Source organism: Oryx dammah, unplaced genomic scaffold, assembly GCF_014754425.2.
Source record: "Oryx dammah isolate SB20612 unplaced genomic scaffold, SCBI_Odam_1.1 HiC_scaffold_10, whole genome shotgun sequence".
In the NCBI taxonomy this organism is placed as follows: domain Eukaryota; kingdom Metazoa; phylum Chordata; class Mammalia; order Artiodactyla; family Bovidae; genus Oryx; species Oryx dammah.
Genome location: NW_024070194.1, coordinates 64662556 through 64677709, shown reverse-complemented (window position 1 = coordinate 64677709; position 15154 = coordinate 64662556). Strand labels below are relative to the sequence as shown.

Genomic DNA, 15154 nt, shown 5'->3' with positions numbered 1-15154 from the left:
AGGGGAGATAAACAGTTAGAATACTTAAAATGTTATTACACTATACTGAAGCCCTACACATTGGTTCTGGTTGTGGAAACACAGGCAGTAACTGGAGGCTGAGGTGACTGCTGTTCTAGATCCCAAAGTGGATCAGCGCTAAGTACTTGGGATGGATTGTGTTTGGAATATTTCCTCATACTTCTGACCACAGGATACTCTACACTTTTATGCTCACATTTAAAGGAAAAACACTAACAATACTAACAGTTCCTTTACAAAAACTGGTTTGGGTAATTGTCCTGTAGATTTAGTACCAATACCAACAAAAATGTAAGCATTTTGAGTTCAATGTACTCAGATTTGACTTTTTACAGCCCAAGTGTATTTTCAAGATCATTGCAAGTCAGATGCTAGTTTTTAAAAACTGTTTTGCTTTAACATTGTTCTTCTTGAGTATCTGTTGCTGCCCTTAGCAAGGCCCCTCTGCTTGTTGGCCACGATGGAGGGTGTGTCCTGAGCAGTATCCTGCAGGGTTTGAAGCCAAACCATTGGTCTTAAATGCACATGGGCAGTTCTGCTACATATAAGCAGTGCTGGATCAAAGCCAGTTAATACAACCCTATAGGTTTCCCTTTCACTGTTTGTTTGTTTTTTTAATGTGGACCATTTTTAAAGTCTTTATTGAATTTGTTACAGTATGGCTTCTGTTTTATGTTTTGGTCTTTTGGCTGCGAGACATGTGGGATTTTAATTCCCTGACCAGGGATTGAACCTGCACCCCTTATATTGGAAAGTGAAGTCTTAACCACTGGACTGCCAGGGATGTCCCTGCCAGTATTGAGTGGATGCTCTTTGTATTTCGAGGCTAAGAAAGGTCAGTTCAGTCGCTCAGTTGTGTCCGACTCTTTGCAACCCCATGAATCGCAGCACGCCAGGCCTCCCTGTCCATCACCAACTGCCAGAGTTCACTCAAACTCAAGTCCATAGAGTCGGTGATGCCATCCAGCCATCTCATCCTCTGTCATCCCCTTCTCCTCCTGCCCCCAATCGCTCCCAGCATCAGAGTCCTTTCCAATGAGTCAACTCTTCACATCAGGTGGCCAAAGTACTGGAGTTTCAGCTTTAGCATCATTTCTTTCAAAGAACACCCAGGACTGATCTTCAGAATGGACGGTTTAGATCTCCTTGCAGTCCAAGGAACTCTCAAGAGTCTTCTCCAACACCTCAGTTCAAAAGCATCAATTCTTTGGTGCTCAGCTTTCTTCACAGTCCAACTCTCACATCCACACATGACCACTGGAAAAACCATAGCCTTGACTAGACGGACCTTTGTTGGCAAAGTAATGTCTCTGCTTTTCTATATGCTTCTAGGTTGGTCATAACTTTTCTTCCAAGGAGTAAGTGTCTTTTAATTTCATGGCTGCAGTCACTATCAGCTCTTGTTATTTAGTATAACTTGGTTGTTATTGCTATTACTGTAATCACATTTTTTAAATAGTTAGGAATTTTGTTTATGATTCTCTTGCTGCTGCTGCTGCTAAGTCACTTCAGTTGTGTCCGACTCTGTGCGACCCCATAGACGGCAGCCCAGCAGGCTCCCCCGTCCCTGGGATTCTCCAGGCAAGAACACTGAGTGGGTTGCCAATTCTCTTTCTTTTATTCTAATCCATGTAAAATAAAACCTTATTTCTAGGTTTTAACATTGAATATTTATAGAGTAAATTGAGAAGATGAAGCAGAAAAAGTAGCAGGGGTGTGCTTCAAGGAAATAAAAAGAATTTGAGGATATTGAGAAGAGATGTACACTCTGATACTATATAACTGTGGTTTTCAGAGTGATGTGATGGAACTTACGAAATATGAATGGGTATTTAATTGAATGTTAGAAAATGTGTTTTAAATTCTGTCTTCATTGTCTTAGAGGGGAGATCTATGAACCTGCTCAAATTACATCCAGAATGCAGTGTGTCTGTGCAGTTTTTTTCTGTGGAGAAGGTTCATTCATTCATTGCTTGACACATAGTAGGTGTGTGGTGTGAGTAAAAGAATAAAGCTAGCTTATGATCCCTAGCCTTATGATCTGGTGTAGTGTTGTATAATCAGCAATGCATTGTGATCCTTCTTATAGGAAAGGCAGAAATCACAGCTGGAGGGTTAGGGGCTCTAGGAACATGCAAGACCTCTTGTTTTGCATCAGTCTACTGTCTCCTGGGATTCTAGACTCAGTCTAGTTGAAACGTACTTCTGGCTTCTGAGAATAGTGAGACTTGGATGTTAGGGTGTTGAAAAGCAGGAGGATGATAACGTGGGCAATTGGCCTGATTCCTTGGACTGAGGTACATGCTGCGTTGCTCACTTCTCTCCTCTTGCAGGCTGTGTTTTTCTGGGTGTGTGAGCAGAGGGGTGAGGTCAGGGCATGGGGCCCAGAGGACTTGCAGTGACTCAGCTGCTGGTATTAGTTTGCCTACACTTCTCAAAGGAGTTGCAAAATCATTATGCAATGTGACATGAATTCATCATGTATTTATTGCAGCATCTTTCAGACAGGAGCAGGGTGGGACACAGAGGTTAAAGAAATAGACCCTTTCACAAAAAATCCAAGAGCTGTTTACAGAATTCTCATTTGTTGAGACAAGCATATTATGAAGATGATTACCTACTTAGTGTTATTTGAACAAATATCTGAACGTCTATATTTTGTATATCAGTGGAGTAACAATTTAGCTTTTTCCTATTCTTTTATTATTCATCCCGTATCAGTAAAATTATTTTAGCACGAGTGATACAATAACTTTAGGTCCCCCTTGTTGAAAATATATATTGATGTCACCTTCCTTGAGAAAGTGCTAATATGCCTCCTCATGGTATTTCAGTACTACTTATCATGACTCCATGATACTCTCCTCTTCCTGGCTCCTGTGAAACCATGTTTCCTTGAGTTTACTCCTATTCGCTAGTCAATTCTTAAATTTCTTCCAAAGTGAAATTGGAGGAAGAGAAGAGAAGCCTGTCATCTCAGCTTTGTGCTGGTTTGGTTTGGAGTTCCCTACATGTTCCACATCCAGATTTGGGACCTTAGCTAAACTCCTGGTTTCACCCATCCCCCACTGATGACATCGCCACTTCCATATCTTTAACCTTGAACTCCCCTTCCCATCCTGGAACCCCATCTCCAGGTGTCTCCTGGGAACTGAATCCAGTGGGTACCTCAACTGAAGGCATCATCTTTTGTCTCAAACTACTTTGTCCTTGTCCTTGCCCTCTGACCAGCCACCCAAGGCACACAAACCTAGAGATCTCAGGTTTGATCCTCTCCTCCACAGTGGCACCCATCTACCAAGTCCCAAAGCCTTTTAACTAAGTCTCAATTCTGAATTTTCATAATTATTTAATTGTCTTTTTACTCCACTGCTTTCCCATGAGTCTAACCTCTCCTGACTTCTTCATTATTGGCCTAACGAGTTGTGTGTGTTTACCCTTCCCGTCCTTTCTCCAAACTCCTCCAAACCTTTGCAGAATAAATGCAGATCACACTGCTGTGCACTCAGGGTTGCCTTGTGGCAGCCCTTCATCTTCCTCCCTTCATAGCCTCAATCTCCTGATGCTCTCTGTCTCAAATCATCAGGGTAGCTGACATTTATTGAGTACTTGTAACCTGCAGGAACTTCTGAGCACTTGGTCAGAATTAAATACACACGAGACAGTCCTGTGCAGTGCAGAGACGAGAGGAGGAGCTGTCCAGGCCCTCCAGCTGAGGGTCATCTCTATGAGCCTCACCCATCCCGGGAAACCCATCCGAGACAGGCAATCTTGCCCTATTGAAATGAGTAGAGGACACTGCACATGAATGGGTGACCTTGGCTCGAACTCCTATTCCAGGTCCACTGTGGGGAAGTTTTCTGTGAGACGTAAATGGAAGCAGAGAGTTTGGTTATCTTTAGAATTCATTCTCCTAAAAGTTAAGCTTTCCAAACTCTTTGTGCTTGTCTAAATCCATTAGGTGGCACTGGATTTCAAAAGATTTTTGTGCAGTTTTAGTATTAAAGTGATTTGTGGATTGGGGGATATGTTTAACTTCTAAGGTATTTCTTTTCATCTGTCAAATACAGGGGAGAAAGGATTGACATACAATTAGTATTTATTCTGTGTTCATTTTTTTTAAAGGAAAAAAAACAGTACTAAGCAAGTTATATTAATGAGTTGTTATAAAGAATTTTATTATTTAGTTACTTTTTGAATAAACCTGCCAGCTGATTAAAATGAACCTAATTTAATCAGCATTGTGTTGCATACTGAAGATAATTTGGGATAATGTCAAGGACACGTTCTCTCTTCTTTGTGGAAGGTGGTGAGATAATGAGTGTAGCAAAAAGGAGTCAGAACATGTTTGAAGTTTTTCATCTCTGCCTCTGGCTGGATATTTAAAAATCACACTTTGTCTTTTTGCATGCAAATTAATCTGAAAGGCATTTTGTAATGTAACATTAGAGTTATATTTTACAAAACAAATTTGTTGAACTCTGATCTTTTGCTAATATTGGCTTGTGGTTGTCAGAATGAAGACTGACTCTGTTTCGAATCAGCATAAACCCAACTTTGATTCAGAGCTTGGAGGGAGCAGAAGTGATGGGTTTGATGCGTTTTCAGTGGGAAAGAAATCACCCAGAAGCAGCGACTCCCAGTTCTTCCACTGTCAACTTTTCTGAGTCACCATTTTTCTCCTTTGCCCCCTGCTGCTCCTCAAAGTCAGTGCTGTAGAATCTTCTGAATTTCTGTCTGTTAAAGCAGTTAAACTCTCTTTTTTTTCCGATGATGCCTTTTAGTTGGAAGCTAAGCTATCAGTGGGAGTCTGGTTCAAATTGTGAAGTCAGCAGTTAAGGGATTACTAACCCTGAGTAAGTCCCCTATACAAATGGCAAGTTGCCTTGGAAACAGGCTGGTTCCTTTAGTCGGAAGTGTGATCTTGTCTGTAAATGCCGGGGATGATGGTTTTCACCTTTATTGCACCACCTCTAGGACTAGCGTACTGAGAGGCTTTCTGCTTGACTCCTTCTCAGTACTGATGCCTTGATGGAGCAAGAGCCAAGATTTCATTTCTCGTGCTTTTAATTTGAAACATAATCTGCAAAATTTAGAACTAAGGAAGCGATCTTTTAAATTCCTATTTTAGGATAGGAAATTTTCCTTTGCTGATTGCCAAAAAAAATGAAAGTACTATGGCTCCCTGGATTTGACTGGCAAGGAATTTTACTGATGAGTCATATATTCAACAGTGGGATCAGCAATGGGTGATTAGGTAGAGGATGTGAATGCATTGTTCTGTTAGGTGGTTATTTTGATGAACTGGGTGGGTTTCTCCTGGGAGCCTGGAATCACCTGATCTGCAGTCCATCGAACACAGAGTCAGGGCATAGGTTGGTGGAAGGCTGTGCTTGTGACTTGAAGCTTAAAAGCACCCCTGCTTCCCTCTTATGTAGATGTTTCTCTCATGCTAGGTGTAAGGGTGGTTAAGGCATATGGAGACAAGGCTTTCAGGCCAGTGGAAGAGGCACTGTCTGAATTTAACCTGGCTAGCTGAGGAGGTAAAAAGACTAAAGGGCCTTCCTGATGGAGGCCTCAACTTGGCTTCTGCAGGCTCTCCAAATGGAGGCAGAAGTTCTGAAGTGCAGGATGGTAGGATGAGCTCTTACCTCTCACGACCCAGTGGTCCTGCCTGGGTAATTGTGATGCCGTGTTTCTGGGCTGAGCAATCACATTGCAGCTGTCATCCCTTAGGTCTGTGTGTTGGGGTTTGGGGAGAGTTGAGTCTGGCGCCCCAGAAATGACACATCTTTGTGGGACAAAGAAGGGAGGGTCACTCAGGCATACTTACTCCTCAAAGCTCAGGTGGCGTGGTTGGGGCTGTGGGTTTTGGTAGTGAACCTTTAAATCACAGTTCAGAGTAAGGTATTGACGGAAATCCTCTCTCTGTGTGTCTTTTCTATGTATGCATATGATTTTGGCTTACCATTGTGTCTGTCTGTTTCCTGGGTGATGTTGGGCTTTTGGTTAATAACATATATATTTTTAAATTTAGATCCGTAATCCCCAGACCAAGGCATTCATGAAGGAGTCACTCTTGGTGGAATGTCTAATTTGTGATTTGTTGATGCAGCTGTTCCTGAGTCAATATGTAACACTTATTGATTGTCAAGCTAAATTTTGTACAGAATAAAACAACTTGTGGTTGAATCCTGTCTCCTTACCTTGCTGATTTTTGGAGAGATGTATGTGAGAAGGTTGGAAGAGTGGCAAGGTGGCAGGGGGATACCCATGGATGAGGACCTGCTGCCTCTCAAATCTTAAGCTCTGGAGCTGGAGGTGAAGACAGATTGAGATCAAGGCTCCTGGTACTGGGCAGGGAAAGGACTCCCACTCTTTGCTGTTCCTAGCTTAGCCAGGAGGAAAAATAGCTAAGCCTTCAGTGTGCTTATGGCATTTAGAGTTCTTTTCTAAGCTTTGGGATCTTTTGTTTTGGTCATTTGTTTTTTGTTGGTGGTGTCTTTTGTTTTTTTTTTTGCATCAGACAAGATACACTTAATTCTTGAAATGCTGATGAAGCAGAGACTTAATCTTGCATACATAACATTTAAAGTTTTTCTGTGGCAAACTTGAGATTCTCTGTCTGCCATGAGTTAGCTGTTATCAGCATTACTACTATTATAAAACACCATTGGTGCAAATATATTCTTTTACTAATGTTTTGCTTACTCGACCAGTAAAAACAGTAGCTTTATTTAAATGAGTTTTTAATGAACCATGAGAGCAAGTAAGGCTCAGAGAATGGCTAAGGATTTAGTGTTGCCCCTGTCTTTAAAATGAATTCAGTCATTAGAAAGCCTATGAATTGATTTAATGGGTGGTTTTTTTTTTGTCATGTCTACGTAATAATTTGTTATTACTTCATTACATTTGATTCTGAGGTTCATATGATTCTTTCCCAATTTTACCATCATCTCTTCAAGGGAAACCTGCATGTGTTATAAAGTCACAACAAATGCCACCTTCTCCTATTTGGAGTCAACCTATATATGTTTGATTAGCCAGTTTCAGGATTACTTTGTTCTGTCTTACTGTGCAGTTTTGCTTTTTATTTACACTTCAGCAATAGTGAAATTGAGTTGTAACCTCATGGATGGGTACAAATAGAACAGTGGCTCTTGGGGAGGGGCTTGGGAGGGGGAGACGTTTGCATTGTCTGACAAGTGGGTCAGCCAGCTCATGGCTACAGCCTATGCTCATTGTGGTTTGCGGTTGACACACTCAAGGCTATTAGCTGAGCATAACTCAGATTGGGAATCTAATTAGTCTGAAGGCTCAGTGGGTGACAGAGTGTGTCACCCTGAGGGACAGCAGAATCAAATCCCAGTTCTAAACTGGAAGCTGGGGACTGTCATAGGTGAATATATATTTCACTGTGACTTCCGATGAAGCATAATATATTTATTAGGCATCTGTGACCAAGAAATGGTACCTTCTTAAGGGATGCTGTTAGCTCTTGTGGGACAGTGACTTCGATCATAGACAGGTGGGAGCTTCTGATTGTGTTGGTCTCCTTGGTTGCTCAGGGAGCAAGGAAATATCTTATTCCCCTATGTGGTGTATTGTTTGAAATGGCACTGTTAAATATTTTTCTCGTTAGGTTCCCTTTTTGTGAGTAGATAACATAATCTGCTAGTGTCTCTTAGCTTTCTTTTTGTTTTTGGCCATGCTACATGGCTTACAGGGTTTTAGTTGTTGGATCAGGGATTGAACCTGGGCCCATGCAGTGAGAGCACTGAGTCCTAACCACTGGGTCACCAGGGGCTTCCCTAGTTTTTCTTTTCTTTTATTTGTGTGCCACAGGTTATCAAGTGTGCTTTATGGGAAAAAACTACGTGGAATTTTTTTTTTAAAGGAATGCTGCTGCTGCTAAGTCGCTTCAGTCGTGCCCGACTCTGTGCGACCCCATAGACCACAGCCCATCAGGCTCCTCCGTCCCTGGGATTCTCCAGGCAAGAACACTGGAGTGGGTTGCCATTTCCTTCTCCAATGCGTAAAAGTGAAAAGTGAAAGTGAGGTTGCTGGAACCTAAATACTTGATCTACTTTACCTTGTTTTTAAAAGTGCCACCTTGAGTCAAAAGACCAAAAAAAAAAAAAAAAAAAAAGTAAAGGTGTTGATACAATGTGATCTTAACTATAGAAACTCAGATTGACCTAGGAGATTGCGATAGTGATAGTTTAGTATGTTACAGAACAGCCTCACTTCTGTGGTGAAACACATGTATGTCCAACTGCTTGATTTGTATTGTTATTTTTTGGGAATGCTGCCCTGTGCTACAGCTCTCACCTTTGTAATGCATTTACTCTATGTGGCATTTATTCTTTATAGGCACATCTGCCTATGAAACCTCCCTGCCATTGTTCAGAGAGGTGTTTTTTTACATGATGTCATCATTACTTTGGGGTTCAAAAGCATCATCACCATAGTCTCCTGTTAGGAAGAATATTGAAAAGTGTGGCAAGCAAAGTTCCCCACCAGAAGCACAGTCACTCTTTTTTGGTGATTGGTGATTTGGTTTTGATACTGTAGACCAAGTGATTCAGTGAAGTCTGGCTTACTCATATTTCTCAGGTGAAGAAAGAGTCTTGAAGGCATCTTCAAGTTCCTTGTCATTTTTAGTTTTTTTCCATATGTGTTGGACCTTCTCCAGGGCCAGAAATACGATGCCTTTCTAAAGAGTTATAGGTCTTTATTTCAGAGTCAAACAATTCAGTACATTAATGTTGAACATGCTGAAGACATTCATGAGACCCATAATAATCAACTTTTTCTGGATATATGCAGACTGTACATGAAGAAATCAACAGAGACAGGTGGGTTACTTAAAGGCTAGGGCAGTAAAACAGCTTTGGAGGGTGTGTGGAGCCCAGGCCCAGAGTCTTGGTGACTTCACTTGGACAGCTACTTAAGTCCCCTGCCATTTCCTGTATGAAGATAGAATCCACAAGATCTTTTGATTCTTTTTTTTTTTTTTTTTTAATTCTTCTGGGACTTCCCTGGGGCTCCAGTGATTAAGACTCTGTGCTTCCAGTGCAGGGGGCATGGGTTTGATCCCTGGGTGGGGGAACTAGGATCCTACATGCCATCCCCAACTCCCAAATAAATAAAAGGCTTTTCTGATTAAAACTGAGTGACAGTATCTTTAGCACGGTTACCCTCAAGTATGTTCAGAAACTTTCACGTAGTAGTATCAAAATAATGTGAACTTGGTAAGGTGGGATATTATCTGTGGTTTATCCTGAATGAACAGAATTCAATTCCAAGACTTGCAGGGTGCTCATAGCCTGGAGATTCCCCACAGGCCCTGCGATGCTCCAGGGCAGCGAGGGGGGAAGTTAGATTTGAACTTCCAATTTCAGATTCATTGTATACTTCCAGCTAAACTCTAGTCATATGAATCTTTCTGAGTCTCAGTTTTCTTTTCCCTGAAACAAAATGTAAAAAGCTGCTCCGTGTTTCTGTGAGGGGTTGAGGCAGGTTGCAGGGCATCTGCAGAAGAACTTCACTCTGTGGTGATTACGATGCTGAGTTTTTCCAGCAAGCCTTCTCCTTTTGTTTTCCTGTTGTTTTTCCCTCTCATTATTGGTGTCAAAGATCTTTGCCTCAGCCTGCAGTTACTTTTGGAACTGATCCTCAAAATCCCAGAAGTCTGTGTTCATCAACCACCACGATGTCGCTTTAATTGTAGGTAACAGTGAGGGTGCGCTTGTGTTCTGGAAGCTGATGTGCCTTCTCCCTTATGTGTCCCAAGTCCAGGAGGAGAGGCCAGGGCTTCGAGTAGTTTCCTGTTGCTGCCACAGCCAATCCCCACAGACTAGTGGTTTGAAACACCACACATTTATTAGTATCTGTCATCATTTTTGAATAGCATTTATTTGGCTGCGCTGAGTCTCCGTTGTGGCATGTGGAATCTTCCCTTGACTCTCTAGCTGTGGCCTGTCTGCTCCGGGGTTATGGCACACAGGCTCTCCAGCTGCACTGCACGTTTTTACACTTATAATTCTGTAGGGTAGGGGTCTGACACAGGTAAAATCCATTCTTTCCCGAGAGGAGAATTCATCCCCTTGCCTTTGGAGACCCCCACCTTCCTTAAAACCAGCAGTGTACTCTGTGTCTAACTGTTGTCACATTTCTTCTCTGACCACAGCCAGGAAAGAGTCGCCATTTATCCAGACTTGTGTGATTAGATGGGGCCCACGGGACAGTCTCCCTGTTTGAAGGTCCTTAATCTGAATCACATCTTCAAGTTCCTTTCACTGTGGAAGGGCAGTACCCACAGATTTCTGAGGACTTGGGTGGGCAGTCATGAGCATTGTTCAGCCAACCTCACCACCATCCTCTTTTGAGATGAGGAGATGTAAGGCTTAGGGATGGCAGAGAGGCCAGTGGATTGGGCCAACACCCATCCAAGAAGTAAGGTTAGAGCTGGTTTTGAGTGTAGTTCTCTTTGATTGTGGGTTCTATGTCTTTAGCCACTTTGCTCCATGCAGTTATTTATTCGTAAAAGAGGCCACCCTCGATCCTCAAGTGATTTACATATGCGTTTGTAAGGTTCTGGTGTCTCAGGCAGCTGAAATGACTTGTTCCAAGGGAGGTGGAAATGTGTGGCCAAGTTCGGAGTTTTATTTATAAGTGGGGTCATCTTAGGTCGCAGAGTGGGACATGACTGAGCAACTGCACTTTCACTTTCATCATGGCTGTTATCCTAAATTCTCTCTTTTCTTGTGGATACTTTTTGGGTGAATGGATCACAAGAGTGATGAAATAATAACTGTCGAAATTAAAAATGAACTTTCAAAAACAATCTACTTCATGGGCAGCAGTGAAGATTCCATCTGTTAAAATATGGGTTTGAGTCACGTTTCACAAATTGAAGAGCAAGACGTTTCCTTTATTTTTTGAAGGGCACGATAGAGTTTTTTTAATATGTGATGTTTCTGTGAAGGTCTTGTTTTCTTTTGCTGTGCTACTGTGTATTCTTGTAGAGTAGATTTTCTAAAATTATATATCCTTCCCAATTTAACACAAAATTACTTTATATCTGCACCTGGCACTTAAATTTCGCTTTAAAAGAGAGCTGTAGAATTGTATGGTTTTGGCATATTGCAAATCACCAACTGTGATTCTGCCATTGAAATTCAAACAGCATTTGTTCATGACACAGTCCAGATTTCATAATACTTGTGTTTTCTAAAAATGCTGGAGATAATTATTGAAACTAATATACGTGTGTAAGTTCTTCCATCATGTGTGGCATTTAAAGACTTGTTCTTTGTAATTTTCAATCTCCATTTTCGTTTGCAGAAAGGGCTTTATTCTTAGGAGAACACATCATTGTGAAAAGTTAATAACAAAACTTGAATTTCATTTGCTTCCAATTAAGCGCCAAAATGTCAAAACTTAATATCTTCAAAATGCATATGAAGCCACACACCTTGTAAGAAATCTGATGAAATTAAAATCAAGTACAGAAATTCAAAATCCTGATGAAGAGCTTGAAATGAATATTCTTAGCTTAGCAGGGTTACCAAGGAACCTTGACTTTTAGTTTTATTTCCCACACGGAAAATTTTAAATTGGATGTTACGAGAGGGATGAGCAATCTAGTGCAGAATCATCAAACTGTGGCCCATGGGTTAAGTTTGGTTCATTATCTGCTTTGTAAATAAAGTTTTATTGAAACACAGTAACTGTCATTTATTTATGTATTGTGAATGGCTATTTTCATGATAGAATGCAAAGTAGAATCGTGTGACAGAGACTATATGACTTGCACAGCTCCAAAAATATTTAGTCTCTGTACATTTAGAAAAATGTTTGCTGACCCTGATCTGTAGAATGTCTATTTTTAATCAGAGGAGATGCTTGTGAGATAAACAGGTTGATAATGTATACATATATATACTGTTTGTGAAAACTAGTGTATACATACAAATACCTTTCCATTTTTTACAATTGCTAAGGATTTCTTTTCCCACTGATGTTGCTAATTATAAGGTTGAGTGGCCTAACTCCTCATCCGACTTTAATTTCTTCTTACCACTTAGCCTTCCTTCAGATTGTTTAATCAGCTAATTATAAGATGCCACAGCAGGATTCTGAGCTTCCTGTTTGTCTACATATCTCTATGACCTTATGGTGGTTTTCTTTTTTTGTCTTATGAATTGATGGATGTAAATAGAATTAATTAAAACTGTAATTATAAATACTTTTCATCGTCTGTGAATTCTTCTTTCAGTCTGTTAGCTAAAAGGAGTTTAAAAGACTTGGGTTGGAAGCTGAAGGCTTGGTTCTTTTGGGGTGTGGTCCTGTCTCTTCTTTCCTTGGAAGGCTAAGCTGAGTTTTCTAGGCATGAGATTGGAGGGTGAACGGCCAAGGTGTTCTGTGCCATAGAACTTTTGTCCTCTTTGAGATTTTAAAGAAGTGCTGCCACTGTTTAGTTGTAAGAAGAAATAGAGTGAGTTTAAATAGAGAGAATTTATACAGTACTTGGTAATACTGTATTATGAAATTTTTCAATTTTCAGAAAAGTTACAAAAATAGTACAGAGTGTTTTCATGTACTCTTCACCTATCCCTAATGTTAACATCTGACATAACATAGTATCTTTATCAAAGTTAGGAAATGAACAGTGCTGTATATACCACTGTTAGTACATACCATGAACTAATCTATAGCTCTCATCTGAATTTTGCCTCTTTTCTACTAATGCCTGTTTTCTAGTCCAGGATCCAGGCAAAGATCTCATACTGCATGCAGTTTGAATTTCTTCCCAGTCTCCTCCAAGGTGCACAGTTTGGTCAGCCCTTTACTTTCCTGGTCTTGATATTTTTAAAGAATAGGAGTTATTTTATGGAATGTTCCTTAGTTTGGATTTGTCTGATGTTTCCTCATGATTAGACCAAAGTTATGTGTTTTGGGCAGGAGTACCATGGAAGTAATGTCATGTACTTCTTGGTGTATTTTTCAGAGAGTACATGCTGTCAGTATGTCTTATTACTTAGCGAAATGCTGTCTGCCAAGTTTCTGCCCTGCAAGATATTATTTTCTCTTTTTAATTAAAAAGCATCTTATGGGGAGATACTCTGAGATATGCCCACCTCTGATCATATTCTTGCAATTAATGTTAGCATCCACTGGTAGATCTTGCCTGCAACAGTTCGGACTGTGGAAATTGCCTAGTGATGATTTCTCTTAATTTTTTCCATGTTTACTAATTTGGATGCTCCAGTAAGGAAGAGCTGTTCATTCTCCATCATTTATTTCTTTGATTATTTGATTATATCATTATGGACTCAAGGACGTTTAGTTTTCTCTTGGGTTATAATCTAATGCTATCATTATCTGTTGACAAGTGTCCCAGATGGCTTTGGTGATTCAGAGCTCCTTCAGGTTGGCCCCTGGTTCCCTTAGATGTTCTCTTTAGCATCATACGGTGTTTCAGGCTCATCATGTATTTTTCTTACCCTGCCCCTGGAGTTAATGGTTTTTCTTCGGACTTCTAGTTCATTTACTGGAAAATCGTATTAGAAACCAAGATCTGGTCATTCGTAGCCATTGAGTCAGTAACTTGTAACTTGACACTAAAGCAATGTCATTGCGTCAAGGATCTCTCAGTGGACAGAACTAGGACATACCTGTGTGGTCTGCACACCACACAGGGACTCCCATCCACCTGTGCCTGCCTCCCTACCTGCTTATGAAAACCTTGAGTTCATATCGATGCCTCCAATTCAAATCGACTACTACAGTTAATTTCCTTTCTTTTTGTCACTTCTGTTTCTGAACTTTGTAAGAACTTTGGCTCTCATTATCCAAAATATTTTTCTTTTTCATTCATTCTTGAGGTGTGTGTGTAGTAGTAGGAGGAGGAGAAGGGACGGTAATAGTAAGAGTAGGAGTAGCATGAATTTCTAAACCACATGCTGTGGGAAACAAGCTTCCTAATTGAATACAGTATTTCTGTTGCTGTCCTTTTTCCTTTAGATGTACAGTAAACAGTGAAAATAATTTTCCAGAGTTACTTAGTTCTTTTCTTCCCCACCCTTTTCTGTGTGGTTGTGGTTTTCATTTGTAACAGGTTTATTTGTTTGTGTTCCATTTTAGATTATCCGGCCTCCAGAACCCCACCTTGCCTCTTGGTTGATTTCAATTATTTATTTGTTTTAAATATTTTCATTATTATGATGGCTCTAAGAGTCAGAGTTATAGAAATATATGTTCAGGAAAGTGTCACCTGCTCCCATTCTCTTTCTTTCAGCCTTGTTCCCTCTAACTCCCTGTAGGCTACCAGCCTCATTAGTTTCTTTTATCCTTCCTGTGTTTCTTATGCACCATGAGCAGATGCTTCATGACAGTTCATATCCCCTTCTTCCCACATGAAGGGCCCCTTATCACCCTATGCTGTCTATACTACATGTTGTATGTATGTAATGTATTTATATATAGGCATATGCACTTTCTTTTCCACTTGACATACTATCTACACAAAGATTTAAATCCACTCGATCCCCTTAGCATTCTGTGATACAAAACCATTGTATTATTTTCCACCTGTAGAGTTTGGGATATGAAATGTACAACTTAGAAATGTAAAAGTATCAAAACCCAGGGTGAGCCTATTTCCCTGAAGTTCCTCTTCCTAAAATGTAGCATTCCTGGGTGTGTAAATCTCACTATTTACACCAAAGACGGTGTAAGTTTGGGGTTGTCCTTTTACATGCCTTTGTGTATAACTGCAGATTCACCTGTCATTTCTAGCTGGTAGCCGTGTTTGATGAGCAAGACCCACACCACGGAGGCGATGGCACCAGTGCCAGCTCCACGGGCACCCAGAGCCCAGAGATACTCGGCAGTGAGCTCGGCACCAGCGTCTCGGCCTTCCAGCCTTACCAAGCAACAAGTGAGATCGAGGTCACCCCTTCAGTCCTTCGTGCGAGTAAGTGCGTATTTCATCTTCATTTACAGGGATGCCAACCTTTTTTATTCAGGCATGCTCCTGTGAATGGGATTCATTATCTGTTTAAAATTGATTAAGTTTAGAATCTGCAAATATCTTTTGCAAGAGAGATAAGTAAGATTCTTTACA

The 15154-nt window shown here is 40.7% G+C and overlaps 1 protein-coding gene across 18 annotated transcripts in view; it reads left to right on the top strand.

Annotated features, from left to right (window-relative positions):
• The window catches only part of PARD3 (par-3 family cell polarity regulator), a 574463-nt gene that overhangs the window by 203365 nt on the left and 355944 nt on the right, over positions 1-15154 (top strand). For all 18 annotated transcript variants that reach the window (XM_040248382.1, XM_040248390.1, XM_040248385.1 and 15 more), the window contains exon 3: positions 14827-15004. In XM_040248382.1, coding sequence (XP_040104316.1) covers positions 14827-15004 — 178 coding nt within the window. The remainder of the gene's footprint in view (positions 1-14826; positions 15005-15154) is intronic.